This window comes from Euleptes europaea, chromosome 11 (assembly GCF_029931775.1).
Source record: "Euleptes europaea isolate rEulEur1 chromosome 11, rEulEur1.hap1, whole genome shotgun sequence".
Taxonomy (NCBI): domain Eukaryota; kingdom Metazoa; phylum Chordata; class Lepidosauria; order Squamata; family Sphaerodactylidae; genus Euleptes; species Euleptes europaea.
Genome location: NC_079322.1, coordinates 65748634 through 65765918, shown reverse-complemented (window position 1 = coordinate 65765918; position 17285 = coordinate 65748634). Strand labels below are relative to the sequence as shown.

Genomic DNA, 17285 nt, shown 5'->3' with positions numbered 1-17285 from the left:
TGATCCAAAAACCGGACCCTTCGTACCAGTATGCAGGCAGATCCGTGCTGCCTGCTTTCAATTTTTCATCTCACCTAAACAAATAAAAGACAGTGTACACTTCATCGTAGGTGGAGACTGAAAGCCTGCCATTGGTTAGTTTGTTGTTGCTCTTGTTTATCAGCTGATACAAGTATTCTGGCGGGATAGTTACACCAATGCTTTCTGATGGTTCAATGTACCCAAAATTATTAAACATATTGCTTAAAATTACATTCAGGCTATGTGTATAAAGTGAATATAAAACATAAATGAATTTGGGTCCCATCCCCAAGATATCTCATTATGTATATATGCAAAAATTCCAAAATATTCCAATATAAGGAAAGATCCGAAATAGGGACCACTCCTGGTCCCAAGCAGTCTGGAAAAGGGATACTCAACCTGTAGTTGAAATTATTTTAAGACTCTAAGCACAGCCAGAGTTTCATGTTCAACTCTATGCTTGTAGTACTTACTCTAATGCTTTTTGTGCTTCTTTCTTCCTAGAACCGTGCACAAAAGAAAAGGTTGAATATTATAATTGTAGCAGAAGGTGCCATTGATTGCCATAACAAAGCTATCACATCAGAGCAAATTAAAGATGTAAGTCTCAAACTCCCAACCATGCAGTTTACTGATGATGCAAGACTTCCTCCTCTCATATTGTACAGTCCAGTTAAGATCCTCTTCTCAAGCCCTGCTCTCTGTGTCCCCCTCTGCAGAGGGGAGGTGGGTGGCGACCAGAGACAGGGCTTTTTCACTGGTGGCCCCTCACTTTTGGAGTGCTGTCCTTGAAGCTTGCCTGGGGCCTGCCTTACTTTCCTTTAGATGGCAGGCCAAATCACTCCTCTTTACCCAATCTTTTAACTACCTTCCAGCTTCTTTAGCTGATCTAAGGTCTGCTCTGAGCCTGAGGACTGTTCTATCAATATTATTTTACACTGTCCTATTTTCTTTATTCTGCTTTTATGCCCTGGCATGTTTTCATTGGCTTGTTAGAGGTTAAAGCCCACAAGTGTGTAATCCTTTAGCAGCCCACTTTTTTGGGAGCTGAAAATAAAACTAAAAATATATATTTTGAAATCTTTTGATTCATTTGAAGAACCTCCTTGAAAGGATTACACACTTGTGGGCTTTAACCTCTATTGTTGAGGCTGACGAAGCCAAGCGTATGGTGAAAGCGCTAAAGAATATCCGGGAGCAGCGAATTTGTTCCTTCAAACGTTGGCTTATTAAGCTACTGACTTTGGACTTTTTGTACTGAACTTTCTTAGTCTCATTGGAGACAGCCATTGTTCTTATATATCATTGCTATCATATTATGAACAGCTTTTGTGTACATTTTTGTATTCCTTAGATAGATATCACTGTTGATGTTAGCACTGTTGTATGTGTATGTTCATGTTTGCACTTTTCACCGAATACATGTTTTTGATATAGTTAGCCTGCACTGTTTCTTTATTGCCAATACAGATTAACAGTGATTGTGAGTTTTTACTTTTGTGTAACCTCCAGGTACTAGCATGAGATCTCCTGCTATTACAACTAGGGTTGCTAGGTCCCTCTTCGGCACCTGCAGGAGGTTTTTGGGGCAGAGCCTGAAGAGGGCGGGGTGGGACTTCAATGCCATAGAGTCCAATTGCCAAAGCGGCCGTTTTCTCCAGGTGAACTGATCTCTGTCAGCTGGAGATCAGTCGGAATAGCAGGAGATCTCCAGCTAGTACTTGGAGGTTAGCAACCCTAATTACAACTGATCTCCAGCTGAGAGAGATCAATTCACCTGGAGAAAATGGCTGCTTTGGCAATTGGGCTCTATGGCATGGAAGCCCCTCCCCAAATGCCGTCCTCCTCAGGCTGCACCCCAAAAAACCCCTGCCGGTGGAGAAGAGGGACCTGGCAACCCTACCCACATTGTACTGTGACTGTGTCTTGGGTTTCCCTTGTGCCAGTTTTCATCATGCATAGAGGTGAATGCCTAGAGCAGGCAGTTCCAATGTCTGGGAACATCCCTAATCTTGAATACTGAAACCTCTTTCACTAGCAGTTGCAGCTTCTGGGGTCAGGAGAGATCCCATATTCAAATAACTGCAGGGGGGTTTTGCCTTTTGGTTTTCCTTCCGTTATGTTGTGAAGAAGGGGAGCTGGGGGGTAGAAAATGTCCACGCTTGAGGCCTGTTCTCAATCCTGCCATGTGAGGTAAGGACAAGGACAATTTCTGAACAAACTCCCAGAGCCTGCCAAACTGCCCAGTTTCCAAGCCCGGGAGAAGAGATCACTGCTGCTGTGTGTGTGTGTGTGTGTGTGTGTGTGTGTGTGTGTGTGTGTTGTGCTGTCAAGTCGCTTCCGACTCATGGCAACCCTATGAATGAAAGTTTTCTAAAATGTCCTATCTTTGACAGCCTTGCTCACATCTTGCAAATTGAAGGCTGTAGCTTCCTTTATTGAGTCAATCCATCTCTTCTTGGGTCTTCCTCTTTTACTGCTGCCCTTTTCACTGCCCTTTTCACTCTTCACTGCTGCTGGATTGACGTTATTGGTCTCGTTGGAAAAGAGAGCCTGAAATAAACGGGAGTGTTTGGAAATGCCTAAACCAAGAAGAGCGGTTTTTCTAGGTTTGGCTGGGCAGAGAGGCAGAACATAATGGCAACATGGAATGAAACAGGGCATCTTCCTCCACTCTTGGATCTGTTGCTATGCCTCCGCTTTAGGGTTGCCAGGCCCCTCTTCGCCACCGGTGGGAGGTTTTTGGGCAAAGCCTGAGGAGGGTGGGGTTTGGGGAGGGGCTTCAATGCCATAGAGTCCAATTGCCAAAGCGGCCATTTTCTCCAGGTGAACTGATCTCTATCGGCTGGAGCTCAGTTGTAATAGCAGGAAATCTCCAGCTAGTACCTGGAGGTTGGGAACCCTACTCCTCTTTCAGCAGAAGATATTTTTACCTCAGCCTTCTAAAATGGGTCATAGGTCCTTTTTTGTTTCCTCTCTTTTATCACACAATTTCACCAAAATGTTTTATTCATATTGCTATAGGAAATGTTGTGTCAGGCCAGAAACAAATTATATGTATTTCCCCCCCGTAAAGGTGGTGTGTGATAGAGCTCACGTCTTTTATCCCACTCTTGGTCAAGTTGGATTTTCCGCTTCGTGGCCTGCTGTTCTTTAAATTTGGGGTTGCTTCCTGCGTAACTGAAAGAATTTAGAGACTAGGTTAGCTACATTGGAACTAATGGGGGTGGTGCGAATTTAAAATTTATCACCAGCTTTATGTCTGCTAAGCATTCTTAAAGGTTTATGGTAGGATTTCCATTCGTTATCCTCGCACAATAATACGCGAGTGCAAGCACAGCGGCTGCTGTTTATAAATCTGTGACCTTTCTTTAACTTGTACTTTATTCTCTTCTGCAGCTTGTGGTGCAGCAGTTGGGATACGATACCCGCGTCACTATCCTTGGCCATGTTCAAAGAGGAGGCACTCCCTCTGCTTTTGATAGGATTTTGGTGAGTGAACGCAACACAAAGAGTGGCCATCTGCTGTATGATGGAGATGGGAGAGTGTTGGGGTTGGAGTGTTTTGGGGGGGGCTGTGGCTCAGTGGTAGAGCCTCTGCTTGGCATGCAGAAGATCCCAGGTTCAATCCAGGTTCAAGGGACTAGGCAAGTAAGTGATGTAAAGATCTCTGCCTGAGACGCTGATAAGCCTCTGCTGGTCTGAGTAGACAACACTGACTTTGATGGACCAAGGGTCTGATTCGGTATAAGGCAGCTTCATGTGTTTATGAGATCTCATTAGCCATGAAGCTCTCTGGTGAATTTTTGGGCAGTCACTGTCAATCCAGATAAGGATTTTGCGATGAGAAAGCCATCGAAGCCACCTTAAGTTCCAGGTTGTGATAGCGGGGTGGGGTGGGGTGGCAGTATGAAGATTCAAATGTGAATAATATCATTACTAATAATCCAATTGTATAATAACATCTAAAGTTCCGTTTGCTGTCCTCCCATGTAGCATTTCACCAAATTGGTACCAATCCAAGGTAAATAAAAACATAGCACAGGGGTAGGCAACTGGCAGTCTTTGGGCCAAATCCAAACCCTCTAAAAGGTGTTATTTAAGTGGTTGACTCCATAGGTAAAAGAGACAAATGTGGCGTTGGAAGAGAGTGTTGTGGATACCATGGAACAACCCCCCCCCCAAAAAAAAAAATTGGTTGTAGACCAAATCAAGCCTGAACTGTCCCTAGAAGCTAAAATGACTAAACTGAGACTATTCTACTTTGGTCACATTATGAGAAGACAAGAGTAACTGGAGAAGACAATAATGGTAGGAAAAGTTGAAGACATCAGGAAAAGAGGAAGACCCAACATGAGATGGATTGACTCTGTAAAGGAAGCCACGGCCCTCAGTTTGCAAGACCTGAGCAAAGCTGTTAAGGATAGGACGTTCTGGAGGACATTGAGTCATAGGGTCGCCATGAGTCGGAAATGACTTGATGACACTTGAAGCACAAGAAGTGTCTGTTGCAATGGGGTCTAGGAATCGCTGTCTTCCTATTTCTGCATGAATTCTAATTTTATCAGGATGATGTAAAAAATCTCGCCGGCGCCTTGTAGGTGTTGGTGTCCAAGACAGTATACCCTCATTCCGATTTTGCTTGTGTATTTAAAGACTTGTGAATATCTGTCTTGTTCTCAGGCAAGTCGCATGGGTGTGGAGGCTGTCCTTGCCCTTCTAGAGGCCACTTCTAAAACGCCTGCCTGTGTTGTGTCCCTATCTGGAAACCAAGCTGTCCGCCTGCCTTTAATGGAATGTGTGCAGATGGTGAGTCACTGAAAGTGAGCCATTTTACATGTTGATTAAGAGAGCCAGCATGGTGTAGTGGTTAAGAGCGGTGGTTTGGAGTGGTGGACTCTGATCAGGAGAACTGGAGTGATCTGGACTCTGGTTTGGAGTAATCTGGACTCTGATTCCCCACTCCTCCACATGAGCGGCGGACTCTAATCTGGTGAACTGGATTGGTTTCCCCACTCCTCCACATGAAGCAATCTTGGGGCCTTGGGCTAGTCACGCTCTCTCAGCCCCACCTACCTCACAGGGTGTCTATTGTGAGGAGGGGAGGGGAAGGTGATTGTAAGTCGGTTTGATTCTTTCTTAAGTGGTAGAGAAAGTCGGCATATAAAAACCAACTCGCCCTCCTCCTCCTTAAAAGGAGAGAGATAGGCTATAGGCTCATCTACGTTTAGCACAATGAACTCTATGATAAGGGATTTATTTTTGTGCTGGTCTTTGACTTTAATCAACCATTCATTCCTAATGTTTGAAATTCTATTTTTTGTTCAATTTCCAAAGACCCAAGAAGTGCAGAAAGCCATGGATGGAAGAAAATTCCTTGAAGCTGTGCAGCTGCGTGGGAAGTACGATAGTGTTCTTCATGTGTGTGCTAGCCGAGACAATGCTGTGTTGTTTTCCATGAATACTGCATTACAACACCCTATTCGTTTTTTTATTTACTTATGCAGAATTTTTTAGACCATCCACCCCCCCACCCCCCGTCCCAATCTGGGCTGGCGAGGTATGACCCGGCTCAACCAAGTGACATTTATGTCATATCCGGCCCTCGTAACAAATGAGTTCAACACCCCTGGTCTTGTCTGCACTGAGTTTTCTTTTTAACAACCCACATACATGAAAAACAAGACAATACATTTGATTTGCCAGCATTTCTTTTTACCTAAAAATTCCCAAGTTATGGGATTTTGTTCTTCGGCTAATTTGGTACTAGAGAAGAAATGAAATGCTAATGTTATCTCTGCCAGCTTTAAAATGCTGTTTAATGAGCATGACTGACAGTAAGAGCATTACAGCTGAGACGTTTATGTCCCTGGGCAATGCATGGTCATCAGTTGTGAGAGCACATGCAGACGAATACGTTTGCTTCCTAAAAGATCCTCTCAGGAATCAGATCACATTAATGTGTTGCCTTTGTTGAATGTGCATGATACTGCACTGCTATGGAGAATGCAAAAAATGTATATGCAGATTCCTTGCTTCTTTTCCTTACAAATGAAACTACTTTTTAATTTAATTTAATGGGTTCTCAACAAGTGGGAAATTCCCCCCTGGGGGGGATTTTAGGGTTCCGGGGGGTGGGGGAATTGGGACCACTGTTCAGCAAAGTATGATGTTTTGTAGATTATGTACAATCTGTAAAATTGAAGTTCATCTGCTTGTCTTCCTTGAAGCTGTGCAGCTGCGTGGGAAGTACGATAGTGTTCTTCACGTGTGTGCTAGCCGAGCAGGAGCAGGCCGGCCACGGAGACGTTCTGAAAAGCTTCTAGAAGCTTCAAAATACTTGGATCGCTCCCCCTTCCCCTCGTCCAGCCCTGAGTGCGAGTTCTCTTTTCGGTGCCATGGAGTTAGGACACAGCTTCATGAGCTCTGACGAGTTTTCCTCAGAGCTGGTGGGCCGTTGTAGGAGAGCCTACTCATCTATAATGGCCTTATTTAAAAAATGTTCTCAGTGGGGTTTTAAAATGGCCACAAATGACCAGCACGATCTTGGCTTATTTTGCCTTGGTGAGACGCACGTCCCAGAGACTTGTTCAGCCTGTCAGCTTCTCACCCCGAAGGCTAGACAATACCGCGCGTCCCGCCTTAAAGCTACCCTGTGGGAGGAAGCTCTTTTGGCTGCAGACCAGCCCAAGCGGTCCTCGAAGTTACAGGAGCGGCAGGAAGCCCCTTCTGTCTCTTCTCTGCCGGTTGAAAAGGTTACTGAACCTCCGGTATTGCCAGAGAAACCTGCTTCGGATTCTGCTAAATCTAAGAAGAAAAAAGTTGATAAGAAGGACTCTAAGGGCGATAAAAAGGACCAGAAAGGCAAAAAGAGCCAAAAAACTGACAAGCAGCCTTTGCCTGATAAGGAGGGGACGGCAGACGCCTCCCTGTCTGTAGATGCTTCTTGGCACCGACAGAAATCCCCCAGATTATATTCTGAACAATGGTGAAAAGGGGGAATGGAGCAAAAAAGGTTGAGAACAACTGTTTTAATTGAACGTAGCTTTTCTTTTCTTTTTTTAGGAGTTTTGAGAATAACTTGAATACTTACAAGCTGTTGTCTAACAAGAAACCAGCTGAAGAGCTGCCTAAGGTATGTTTTGAATGACTGTCTAGTTGTCTGTTTCATTCCTAGCACCCACAGTATTTATGGCTTGCATTGCTGCTCGCTTTGTCAATCAAAAACAAAAGGGAGCAAAATGTTCCAAATTTAGAAAAAAAACCTGTATCCGTGCAAACATCTGCTATGGCGGGTACAACTGATCATGACTTGTGCAGTGAATCTAAGTGTGGCAGGCAGAGATGTGTAATCTTTAATTAGACACAAGATTATTACATCTACCCCTAGATCAGGGTTGCCAAGCTCTAAATGGGGCCTAGAGATGTCCCAGATTTACTCCTGGTCTCCAGATGGTAGAGGTAAGTTCCCCTGGAGAAAATGGCTGCTTTTGGAGGGTGGATTCTATGGCATTATACCACACTGAGGTCTCTCCCCTGGTAGGGTGGCCAGATCCAGGCTGAGAAACCTCTGGAGATCTGAGGATGGAGCCTGGGGAGGACAAGGACTTCAGTGGGGTACAATGTAGGGTTGCCAGGTCCCTCTTAGCCACCGGTGGGAGGTTTTAGAGCGGAGTCTGAGGAGGGCAGGGTTTGGGGAGGGGAGGGACTTCAATGCCATCGAGTCCAATGGCCAAAGCGGCCATTTTCTCTAGGTGAACTGATCTCTATTAGCTGGAGATCAGTTGAATTAGCAGATCTCCAGCTAGTCCCTGGAGGTTGTCAACCCTTGTAAAATACCATAGAGTCCACCCTCCAAAGCATCAATTTTCTCCAGGGGAACTGTTCTCTGTAGTCTGGAGATGAGTTGTAATTCCAGGGGATCCCCAGGTCCCACCTGGAGGCTGGCATCCCTAAGACGGCCTGATTTTTCAAAGCTCCTGGGCAAAGATCGAGGAAGAGACTGAGTAGCATTTTTAAATTAAGATTTCATTTAGCACCAGTATGTACGTTGGGGGAAAGAAACGTACTGGGGTCAGTTCAGTCATCCTCAAGGAGCTTTTCTCCAGCCAAAGGAGTCTTCCGCCAACGTTTTTCAGTGTAAGAACCACTTAAGGTAAAGGAGGGCTACTTAGGCTGGAGGAGGGCTTCAACCTTTGCTCAGTTGAGTGGTAGGATAGGGTTCGGATCTCTGCACTTTTATATATAATGGCCAGATAAGTAGGCAATGTTTTATATTATAAATGTAATCCTCCCAAAGGTAATAGGATGGGAGAAAATGAGAATATAGAAACCAGACAAATTGTTTTACATAGGAGAAAATCATTTGGGATAGATTATTCTTGGCTGGAAATAACTGTTTGGTTTGTAACTCCAGAAGATTCATTTCCTGGCTCATATACTCATCAAAGGTGCTTAAATGGTAGTAAAAAGCAGATGTACAACTTGGTGATCTGAAGGACCCCAGGCAGATCACATGAAAGTCATTTTACAAGCTTGAGGGGAATGACTGTCACATGCCAACTTTATACGGTTCTCATGCACTTTCAAATGCTGTCCCCTTTAGATGGCAAAAGTATTTTTTTTTAAATCACAGGCCTACCAGTGATATAAAATATCCCATTCCTTGGTTGGAATGACTAGGAAACTACATTTTTTGCAAGTACAATATTGACTAAAATGCAAGACTAGGTTTTTTCACAAGTATGCTGTAAAAAAGAGGGCATCACCCTACGTTCCCATAAAAGTTATAGTTACGTCCAATAAGAATTTTGTTCAGTGTGTGTTACTTTTTTAAGGGGGCCATTTTACATTCAGGGTCATCGTCCTGTCAAGTAAATATGGTAAATGATTACTTGCAATTCTTGAATACAGTACCTGTTCTGAGGGTATTTGTTAGTAAGGTTTTCTTTTTACCTTGGACATATGATACACCAAGACCTGTACTATGAAGTACCATGCATAACATGTTCATTTGGACATCACTAATGATGAATAAAGGCTTTATGAGTCCAATGAGTAGTTGACACACAAGCTTAGACCCACCAGGCTATGTTTGTTTATCCGATGCTTTGCTACACTTACTTTGTGTGCATTACATTGTGTGAGACATTACCATCTTCAGCAGATAAGGTGTGTCCTGTCCTTTCTCTCAATATACTTCTCTATCAAAAACTAAATTATATTTACTCTTTGTCAAAAACTGATTTAAATATTGACATCACTACATGATGCTTTTGTTTGCGATTTCCTGTTTCTGTTTTTCAAAATAATGTTTTGGTGGTTTCATTTGGCACAACGTTCAGATACAGGCAGAGGAACCCTGACATTTTAACTGTCTTAAATTATCTGATTTTCATGCCATGTGTACAGTTTGTTTGCAGTAGTGTTCTTAAAGTTTGGATCAAGTATGTTCAAATTCATTTTTTTGCACTATGGATTACTTTAAATCTTTTGGTCCAGAGTTTGCTGTCATATTATTGTACCCTGCAATGTGTGTTATATGCGTAAGGATATTTTCTCTCCTTGTCTTGCAGAGTAACTTCAATGTAGCTGTTTTAAACGTCGGCGCTCCGGCAGCGGGGATGAATGCTGCTGTTCGCGCTGCTGTAAGAATTGGTATAACTGAAGGACATAAAATGTTTGCTGTCGCGGATGGATTTGAAGGCTTTTCCAAAGGGCAGGTTAGCAAATATTCTCTATTCTGTTTCCCTCCCCCCCCCCCCAAAAAATGATTAGGCTTTCTCACACCCCCAGTATCAAACCACTCAAGCAGCTTAAAAATCCCCACCGTTAAAATACAATTTAATACCTATAGATTTAAAATGGATCAGAAATAGAGCGACTACTGAAATATCATTTAAATCAAAGTAGAGTTTTGAGGGAGGTCCTTGAAAGTTAATAACATTCCTCAATAATTTTTACACATCCCTTGAAAATTAGTGACCCAAATGACTCATGATTGTATAGTCCTTGCCACTTAGGGTTGCCAACCTCCAGGTACTATAAAAAAGAAAAAGCACTGATGGCTAAAGCAAACCAGAATCATCTTATTAATTTCTTACAATGCAATATGCTACAATACTATACAAACAAAAATTCACAATATCATACATCCAACATTGTTGCTGTAAAGTCCTGAAATAATGAAAAAGTCAACCTAGGAATCCTAGGGCTGCCACACTAATGACTCGCAGTTCCTCTTGCAGGAGTGAGCTTCGTTCAGGTGCAATTCCCGTCAGCCCGGCAATAGTGATGCTCCTTGCGTGTAAAGGAGCGCAAAATCCCTCAGCCGGGAGCTGCTTTTCAGTATCCCGGAGTGGTGAGAAATCTTGCAAATTCCCAAAGTCTTGTTAATTCCCGAAATGGGGACCTGGTATGACTTCCATTTCGCCAAAGTTTTGTCTATCGGGATAATATCTTTTGTGGCAATTGATGAACATCTATCATATTGCCAAGAAGTACGTGACCACAAATTCAAACGGAAGGCTAATAGCAAGGTACTAGCTGGAGATCTCCTGCTATTACAAGTGATCTCCAGCTGATAGAGATCAGTTCACCTGGAGAAAATAGCCGCTTTGGCAATTGGACTCTACAGCATTGAAGTCCCTCCCCTCCCCAAACCTCGCCCTACTCAAGCTCCACCCCAAAAAACCTCCCGCCAGTGGCGAAGAGGGACCTAGCAACCCTATCGCTGCTAGAGGTCAGGCTGCCTAGTGCTGGATTCTGTAAAAAAATATGTAGGCTACTAACTATTTGCAAGGTTGTTATAAACCATTTAAATCTTTTTACTGCTCTGGATCCTCAATCATGCTCATTTGCACTGCAGCTGCTGCTTCCATATTACTTCTAAATATACCATAAGTGTTCTGTCAAAAAGAAGGCCATGTTTATAAAAAGATTTTGCCTCCTGGATACCTCTTGAGATTTTTTCTCTCTGTCAGATTCTGTATTATTTGTTTAGAGGCCAGCTTTCAGATGACCTTGGCAGGAGGTTGAGTTTGGCCATTTGCCTGAATGAAAATAGCTGCAGGAGTGTAAAGTATCTAGAGATAAGGCTAGATAAGTAAAGGATGAAAGGCAGTTATCGTGCAATATGCTGTAACAGTTGATTTCTGTTCTTGCCTTAAGGAAGTGTTTATGACATACGTTATTATAGTATGCCTAATCCTGAGGCTTCTGTTGCAGTATGTTGATGAGTCCATTTTATGTATTTTAAGTTTGAAGAATTTCAAGCCTCCTTCTCAGCCACTTCAGCAACTGGCCAAATCTGTCAGGGAGTCTTTGCCTCCTTCTTATCACATTGTGACTCCTTCCAGAATTACAGGATTCCATTCCTTTGGGTAGATAGCTGTGGAAAGGGTACAAAATTGAGGGAAACTGAAATGGATCTCTAGTCAATAAGTGCATTCACAGTGATGTATTTTTTTTCATGAGTTGCCATTTAAAATCATGCAGGGAGGAGGCATATCATATCCTGTAGTCCATTGTTTTGTGCTCCTGTTCCTGGAGGGTTCTTTTAAAGGTTATAAAATCATTACAGAGTTCCCCTCCCCAAATAGTTCAATTACAAAGGGCTCAACTACAAAAAATGCTGAGAGTTCCCTAATGTTTTTTTTTTCCTTTAAAAATCATATGCACGGGGCCCATTTCTAATTAGGACCACAGCTAGGGTTGCCAGGTCCCTCTTCACCACCGGTGGGAGGTTTTTAGGGTGGAGCCTGAGGAGGGCGGGGTTTGGGGAGGGGAAGGACTTCAATGTCATAGAGTCCAATTGCCAATATGGCCATTTTCTCCAAGGGAACTGATCTCTATCGGCTGGAGATCAGTTGTAATAGTAAGAGATCTCCAGGCACCACCTAGAGGTTGGCAACCCTATCAATCACACTATGTCAACTATATCAGGGAATTTGGTGTTTAGGGGTGCAGCTGTATAGAATTTTAAAAAATGCATGATTCTGGGAAGGTGCAATGAATGCATATAAGAAACACAGATTTGCACTGAGAAAGACAGACAAAACTAAACTGAAATTAAATGCAATTGGCTTACTGATATGGTTACTGTCAGAAGTCTGATTCTTGGCAAGGCTCATTTTTGTGTGTGCTGCAGAAACGTCCAACATCTATTTTAAATAATGGCGCCATATTTAAAACATCACTTCTTCTCCCTCTGTTTGGTTTCAAATTACAGATCAAAGAATTTAGCTGGGGCGACGTTGGGGGCTGGACTGGCCAAGGAGGCTCAATTCTTGGCACCAAACGGTAATGTGAAAATATTGGGTAACGTATCCTTCTGCAAATTGAACAAACCCTGGCAAGTAATTTAGTGTATGAAAATGTATATGGCCTTGATGTTATAGCAGATGAAAAGAAAAATCGTTGTTGTGGAAACTTAGGGTTGATGGTTGTTTGAGTGTGCTGCATGGCTGCCACTCCGGTGAACATTTGAAACGTTGACATCACATGGAATAGGAAGATTATGTAGTTAACTCTCAGGCCATTTATGCAGGGTCAATTTTTTAAAATGCGACCTTTAAAATGAGTATTCATGGTCCCCACGCAAAAGGGAAAATTCCATCCCCCCACTCGCCTGCTCCTTTGTTCCTTCCATTAGCCAACCACTGTTTGCATAGCTAACTTGCAGCTGTGATTTGCATGCTTCCTTGAGGGGATCCTTCGAGGCGGGGGCAGAGCAAAGACAAAAGGTTGCGTTAAAGGGGCTCTTCAGTAATGCGAAGCAGGTATCCACCGGCTTCGCAGTCACTTCCTAAATGACGGTTCACCGCGAAAAACAAAAAAAATATGCGGGGCAATTCAGCTTGGAACGCGCTGCTAATTACCAAGCATAAATGGCCTCAAAGTTTTATAAACGTTAAGATTTTTTTGAGGGGGGGGGGAGAACCAAGGCTGGCTTTAATCATAAATGCTAAGTACATTGCTGAGAGTGTCTTTCCCCCTCTGATATTTTAGCACGCTCCCTGGAAAGTATTTGAACAACATTGCAGAACAGATGCGTGCTAATAACATCAACGCCCTCCTAATTATTGGTGGATTTGAGGTACATCACTTTTCTTTGTTTCTCCTGTTCATCTTTGTTAGCAGAATCGTAAAAGAATTCCCACAACTACAGTGTTTTGAGATGTCAAGAGCTCATGAAAAGATTCGCCTGTAAAAATCCCAAAAAGACTTTGATAGAAACCTAATCTCTTTGTTATTCAGGCCCTACCATGTGAAGTACTGCATGGAAACAGGCGGTAGAATTGTAACTGGAACAATTCTAAGTAGAGTCGCAGTCAGATCCAGTTCTCAGACGTAGTAGAACTCTCATCCAAACTGGAACTTGAACACTTACCGAGAAGGTTCCTTCTGCTCTGAGTTGCACGGGCATCTTGAAAAGCTGGGTGATTCTCGTCTGCTGCTCGGGGAGGCAGGAGTTAAAAGTTTTGGCTTCCTGTCTCCTGACGTGAATCTCCAGTTACTTCCAGTTTTCCTCCTGCCTTAGCCGGGGAGAGCACATATCTCTAGCCGCTGCTAGATTAGTGAGAGCTAGGAAGGTCTTCTTCTATCTGTATTTAGCCTATCCTATGCTACTCTACCCTATTCTTACTTGGACCCTTACTATATTACCCTCCAAAGCCTCATCTAACCTTAACCCGCCCTTTCTCAAAAATCTCTGTCTTTCTTCCTTGGAAGAAGGAAAACTTAAAATGGGCGCCGCTGCAAATACAAGGGGGGGGGGAAGACGCGGGCTTTCTCTCTGATGGCGACCACGACCCAGCCCTGCACCGTCAGGCCAGTAAAACCCCAGGTGAACCCTCCAATAATCGTCCCAGCGACATGCGGGACCAAGATAAGGTGAAAGAGGGAGAAGCGGCAGTAACGGCGCCCAAAAAACCACGGCTTGATCAGCCCGGTAAAAAAGCCGCGAAAAAGAAACGAACCAATAAAAAGATGGCCGATGAGGTCCCTGATGGCTCCTGCACCGCTCAGCAGACTGGCGGGGAACATTTTGATGAGGCTCCAAACCTGAGGGTTGCAGGCAACGCAACAGTGAGTAAGAACACCTTTACTCGCGAAGAAGTGTCCAAGATGTTGGCTGGGCTTTGCAAGACCACTTTAAGGCTATACAAGCCATGCAATTCCCTATGCCTCCTCCAGGTTATTCTGTGGTCCCAGGTTATGCTGCTTCTGTAACTAATTCCCCTTTGCAGGCCCAGGTTTTTGCAAACGCTGCTGCAGTGGAACCTTGTTGCAGCTACTCTGCTCAAGGCGTGCAGTGGCCCTTACATACTACATGAGGCACAGTGTGCAGAGGACTGTCTTTCTCTGGATCAGGACTCCAGCGAAGAAGTTAGGGAAGAAGGGGAATTTGTGTTTGACGAAGAGGCTTCGATTACACAGGAAGAACAGCCAAGGCTTTTCTCCCCTGATGATTTCCAGTCCTTGCTGGCAAAAGCTATGTTTTCCCTTGACTTGACGGATGACCCTGACACACCTACTGAGCCCAAAAGTAAGTCAGGACGCAAGGGAAAGAAAGAATATTTTCTACAATACGACTCTCAAATTAGGAAAGTACCACTTCCTGAGCATTTTGAGAGGGTTATCAAAGCAGAGTGGGATAATCCCACATCCAATAGACAATTCTCAGCTAGCACCAGAAGGCTATATGACATGGCTCCCTGTGCCATGGAAATGTTGAAGCTGCCAGTAGTAGATGGCCCTGTGGCAGCAATGCAATATAATGACATAATGCCAGAAGATGGAGTTGGATCCATCAGGGATCAGTTAGATAAAAGGGCAGAACTTCACTCACGTAAGGTGCATGAGACATCTGCATTATCCATTCAGGCCAACATTACAGCAGCCATTATGGCTAGAGCCTCTATTGTTTGAGCCAAGAAAGTAGTTCAGCTGGTCCCCAGCCCAGATAAGAGGGTGACAGAGGGTCTGTCGAGAATTTTACAAGCTTCTTCCTTTTTGGCGGATGCTTCCTTGGACGCTCTCACCTTCTCGGCCCGGGCCACGGCCACAGGGCTCTGTGGTTGAGACCATGGCAGGTAGACTTCCGAGCCAAGGTGGCTCTGCTAGCCCATCCATGTGTGTGTGTTAAGTGCCGTCAAGTCGCTTCCGACTCATGGCGACCCTATGAATGAAGTTCTCCAAAATGTCCTCTCTTTGACAGCCTTGCTCAGATCTTGCAAATTGAAGGCTGTGGCTTCCTTTATAGAGTCCATCCATCTCTTGTTGGGTCTTCCTCTTTTCCTGCTGCCCTCAACTTTTCCTAGCATGACTGTCTTTTCCAGTGACTCTTGCCCTCCTGTCACCATGGCCACAAGAAGTCCTATACGCGTTCCCTTCCCTACCTATCCTCCCAAGAGTGATAAGGAAGATCAGGTCAGAACAAGCAACTGTGATCTTAATCGCTCCCGACTGGCCACGTCGACCATGGTACCCAGCCTTGATGGAAATGTCACAACAACATCCGTGGCATCTTCCTATCCTCAAGCATCTTCGGCATCAGGGTCCTGTGTTACACCCGAACCCAGAGTGGTACAGACTAACCGCCTGGAAATTGAAAGGGGCAGGCTCCTAGCCCTGGGCCTAAGCGCAGACGTCACCAACACCATCTTGGAAGCCAGACGCCCTTCCACCAAACAAATTTATAACTATACGTGGAAAGCATTCACTCTTTGGTGTAAAAGAAAACCAGTGTCTCAATCTCTTCCTCAACTCCTCAACTTCTTACAAGACGGAGTACATCAAAAATTAAAAGCCACCACGTTAAGAAAGCAGATTTCTGCAATATCCACCGTCGTTCCTGTCCTAGAAGGTTTCCCACTGACCAACCATCCACAGATACGGGCATTCCTAAAGGGGCGGCTCAGACCAACCCGCCGGTTGTTCCAACGTGGCGATTGAACGTGGTCCTCAATGCATTGACGAGACCACCCTTTGAAACATTAAGAGAAGTCCCCATACGTTTTCTGAGGATGAAAACACTGTTCCTGACAGCCATCATGTCAGCACGGAGAGTTTCGGAACTTGGCGCCCTTTCCATTCGAAAAGAGCTTTGCGTTTTCCACAGAGAAAAGGTGGTGCTACGACCCGACCCCACCTTCGTTCCCAAAGTGGATACCTCTTTCCACAGGGTCCAGGAATTACATCTTCCTTCATTCTGCCTTAATCCGTCAAATGTGAAGGAAAAGGAGTGGCACACTCTGGATCTGCGGAGAGCTCTCAGGATCTACATCTGCAGAACTGCTTCCATACGGCAGTCAGATTCCCTCTTCATTTCCATATCGGGCAAAGGCCGCAAGATGTCACGACCAGCCATTAGCGCTGCCATCCGGCAATGCATCATACAAGCCTACCAGTCTACGGGCCTACCCGTGCCACAGGGAATCAGGGCCCATTCTACCCGAAGTGCGGCCACTACAGCAAAATTCAATAAACAAGCCTCTATCGACGAAATCTGTAAGGCCGCAACCTGGTCCTCCATCTTGAAGTTTGTCAAACACTGTCGTATAAACACAGACGCCTTGGCAGACACAGCCTTTGGCAGACGAGTGTTACAACAAGTGGTGGGAGATGATGAGGATTAGTTCCCATCCAGCAATAAAGCGCTTGGACATCCCAGCTTTTCAAGATGCCCTGCACTCAGCGGGAATGGAACCTTGAACACTTACCAAGAAGGTTCCTTCTGCTCTGAGTTGCACGGGCATCTTGCCCACCCATGAAGCGACAGCTCATCATCCTCATAGTTCTACTCAACATGGCTGGGCTCAACCCATACTATGACTGACTTCAAAATAGCCAGAAATTTAAGTAAGAAAAAGAGAAATAGCCATCTAAGGCCTCCTTCTCCAACTCTTATGTTGCATTTTTTCTATTAACGCTGTTTGTTATATGCATGTTTCTACAGTTACGACGCTCAATTGTCTCTTTACAGTTATAAGGTTATACAAAGTTAAGTAGAGTTAAGCTGTTATCCTGACCATTGTTTTTAGCTTGTCAATAGTAAAACTGGAAGTAACTGGAGATTCGCGTCAGGAGACAGGGAGCCAAAACTTTTTAACTCCTGCCTCCCCGAGCAGCAGACGAGAATCACCCAGCTTTTCAAGATGCCTGTGCAACTCAGAGCAGAAGGAACCTTCTTGGTAAGTGTTCAAGGTTCCAGTTTGGATGCTTGGAGAAATGGAGGGGCAACAGGAAAGACAAGTTCC

General features: G+C 44.4%; 1 protein-coding gene across 1 annotated transcript in view; it reads left to right on the top strand.

Annotated features, from left to right (window-relative positions):
- PFKP (phosphofructokinase, platelet) overlaps positions 1-17285 on the top strand; it is a 63150-nt gene that overhangs the window by 26827 nt on the left and 19038 nt on the right. The window contains exons 8-15 of the mRNA XM_056858017.1: positions 529-624; positions 3424-3516; positions 4708-4833; positions 5362-5426; positions 7090-7159; positions 9600-9746; positions 12254-12324; positions 13033-13120. Coding sequence (XP_056713995.1) covers positions 529-624; positions 3424-3516; positions 4708-4833; positions 5362-5426; positions 7090-7159; positions 9600-9746; positions 12254-12324; positions 13033-13120 — 756 coding nt within the window. The remainder of the gene's footprint in view (positions 1-528; positions 625-3423; positions 3517-4707; positions 4834-5361; positions 5427-7089; positions 7160-9599; positions 9747-12253; positions 12325-13032; positions 13121-17285) is intronic.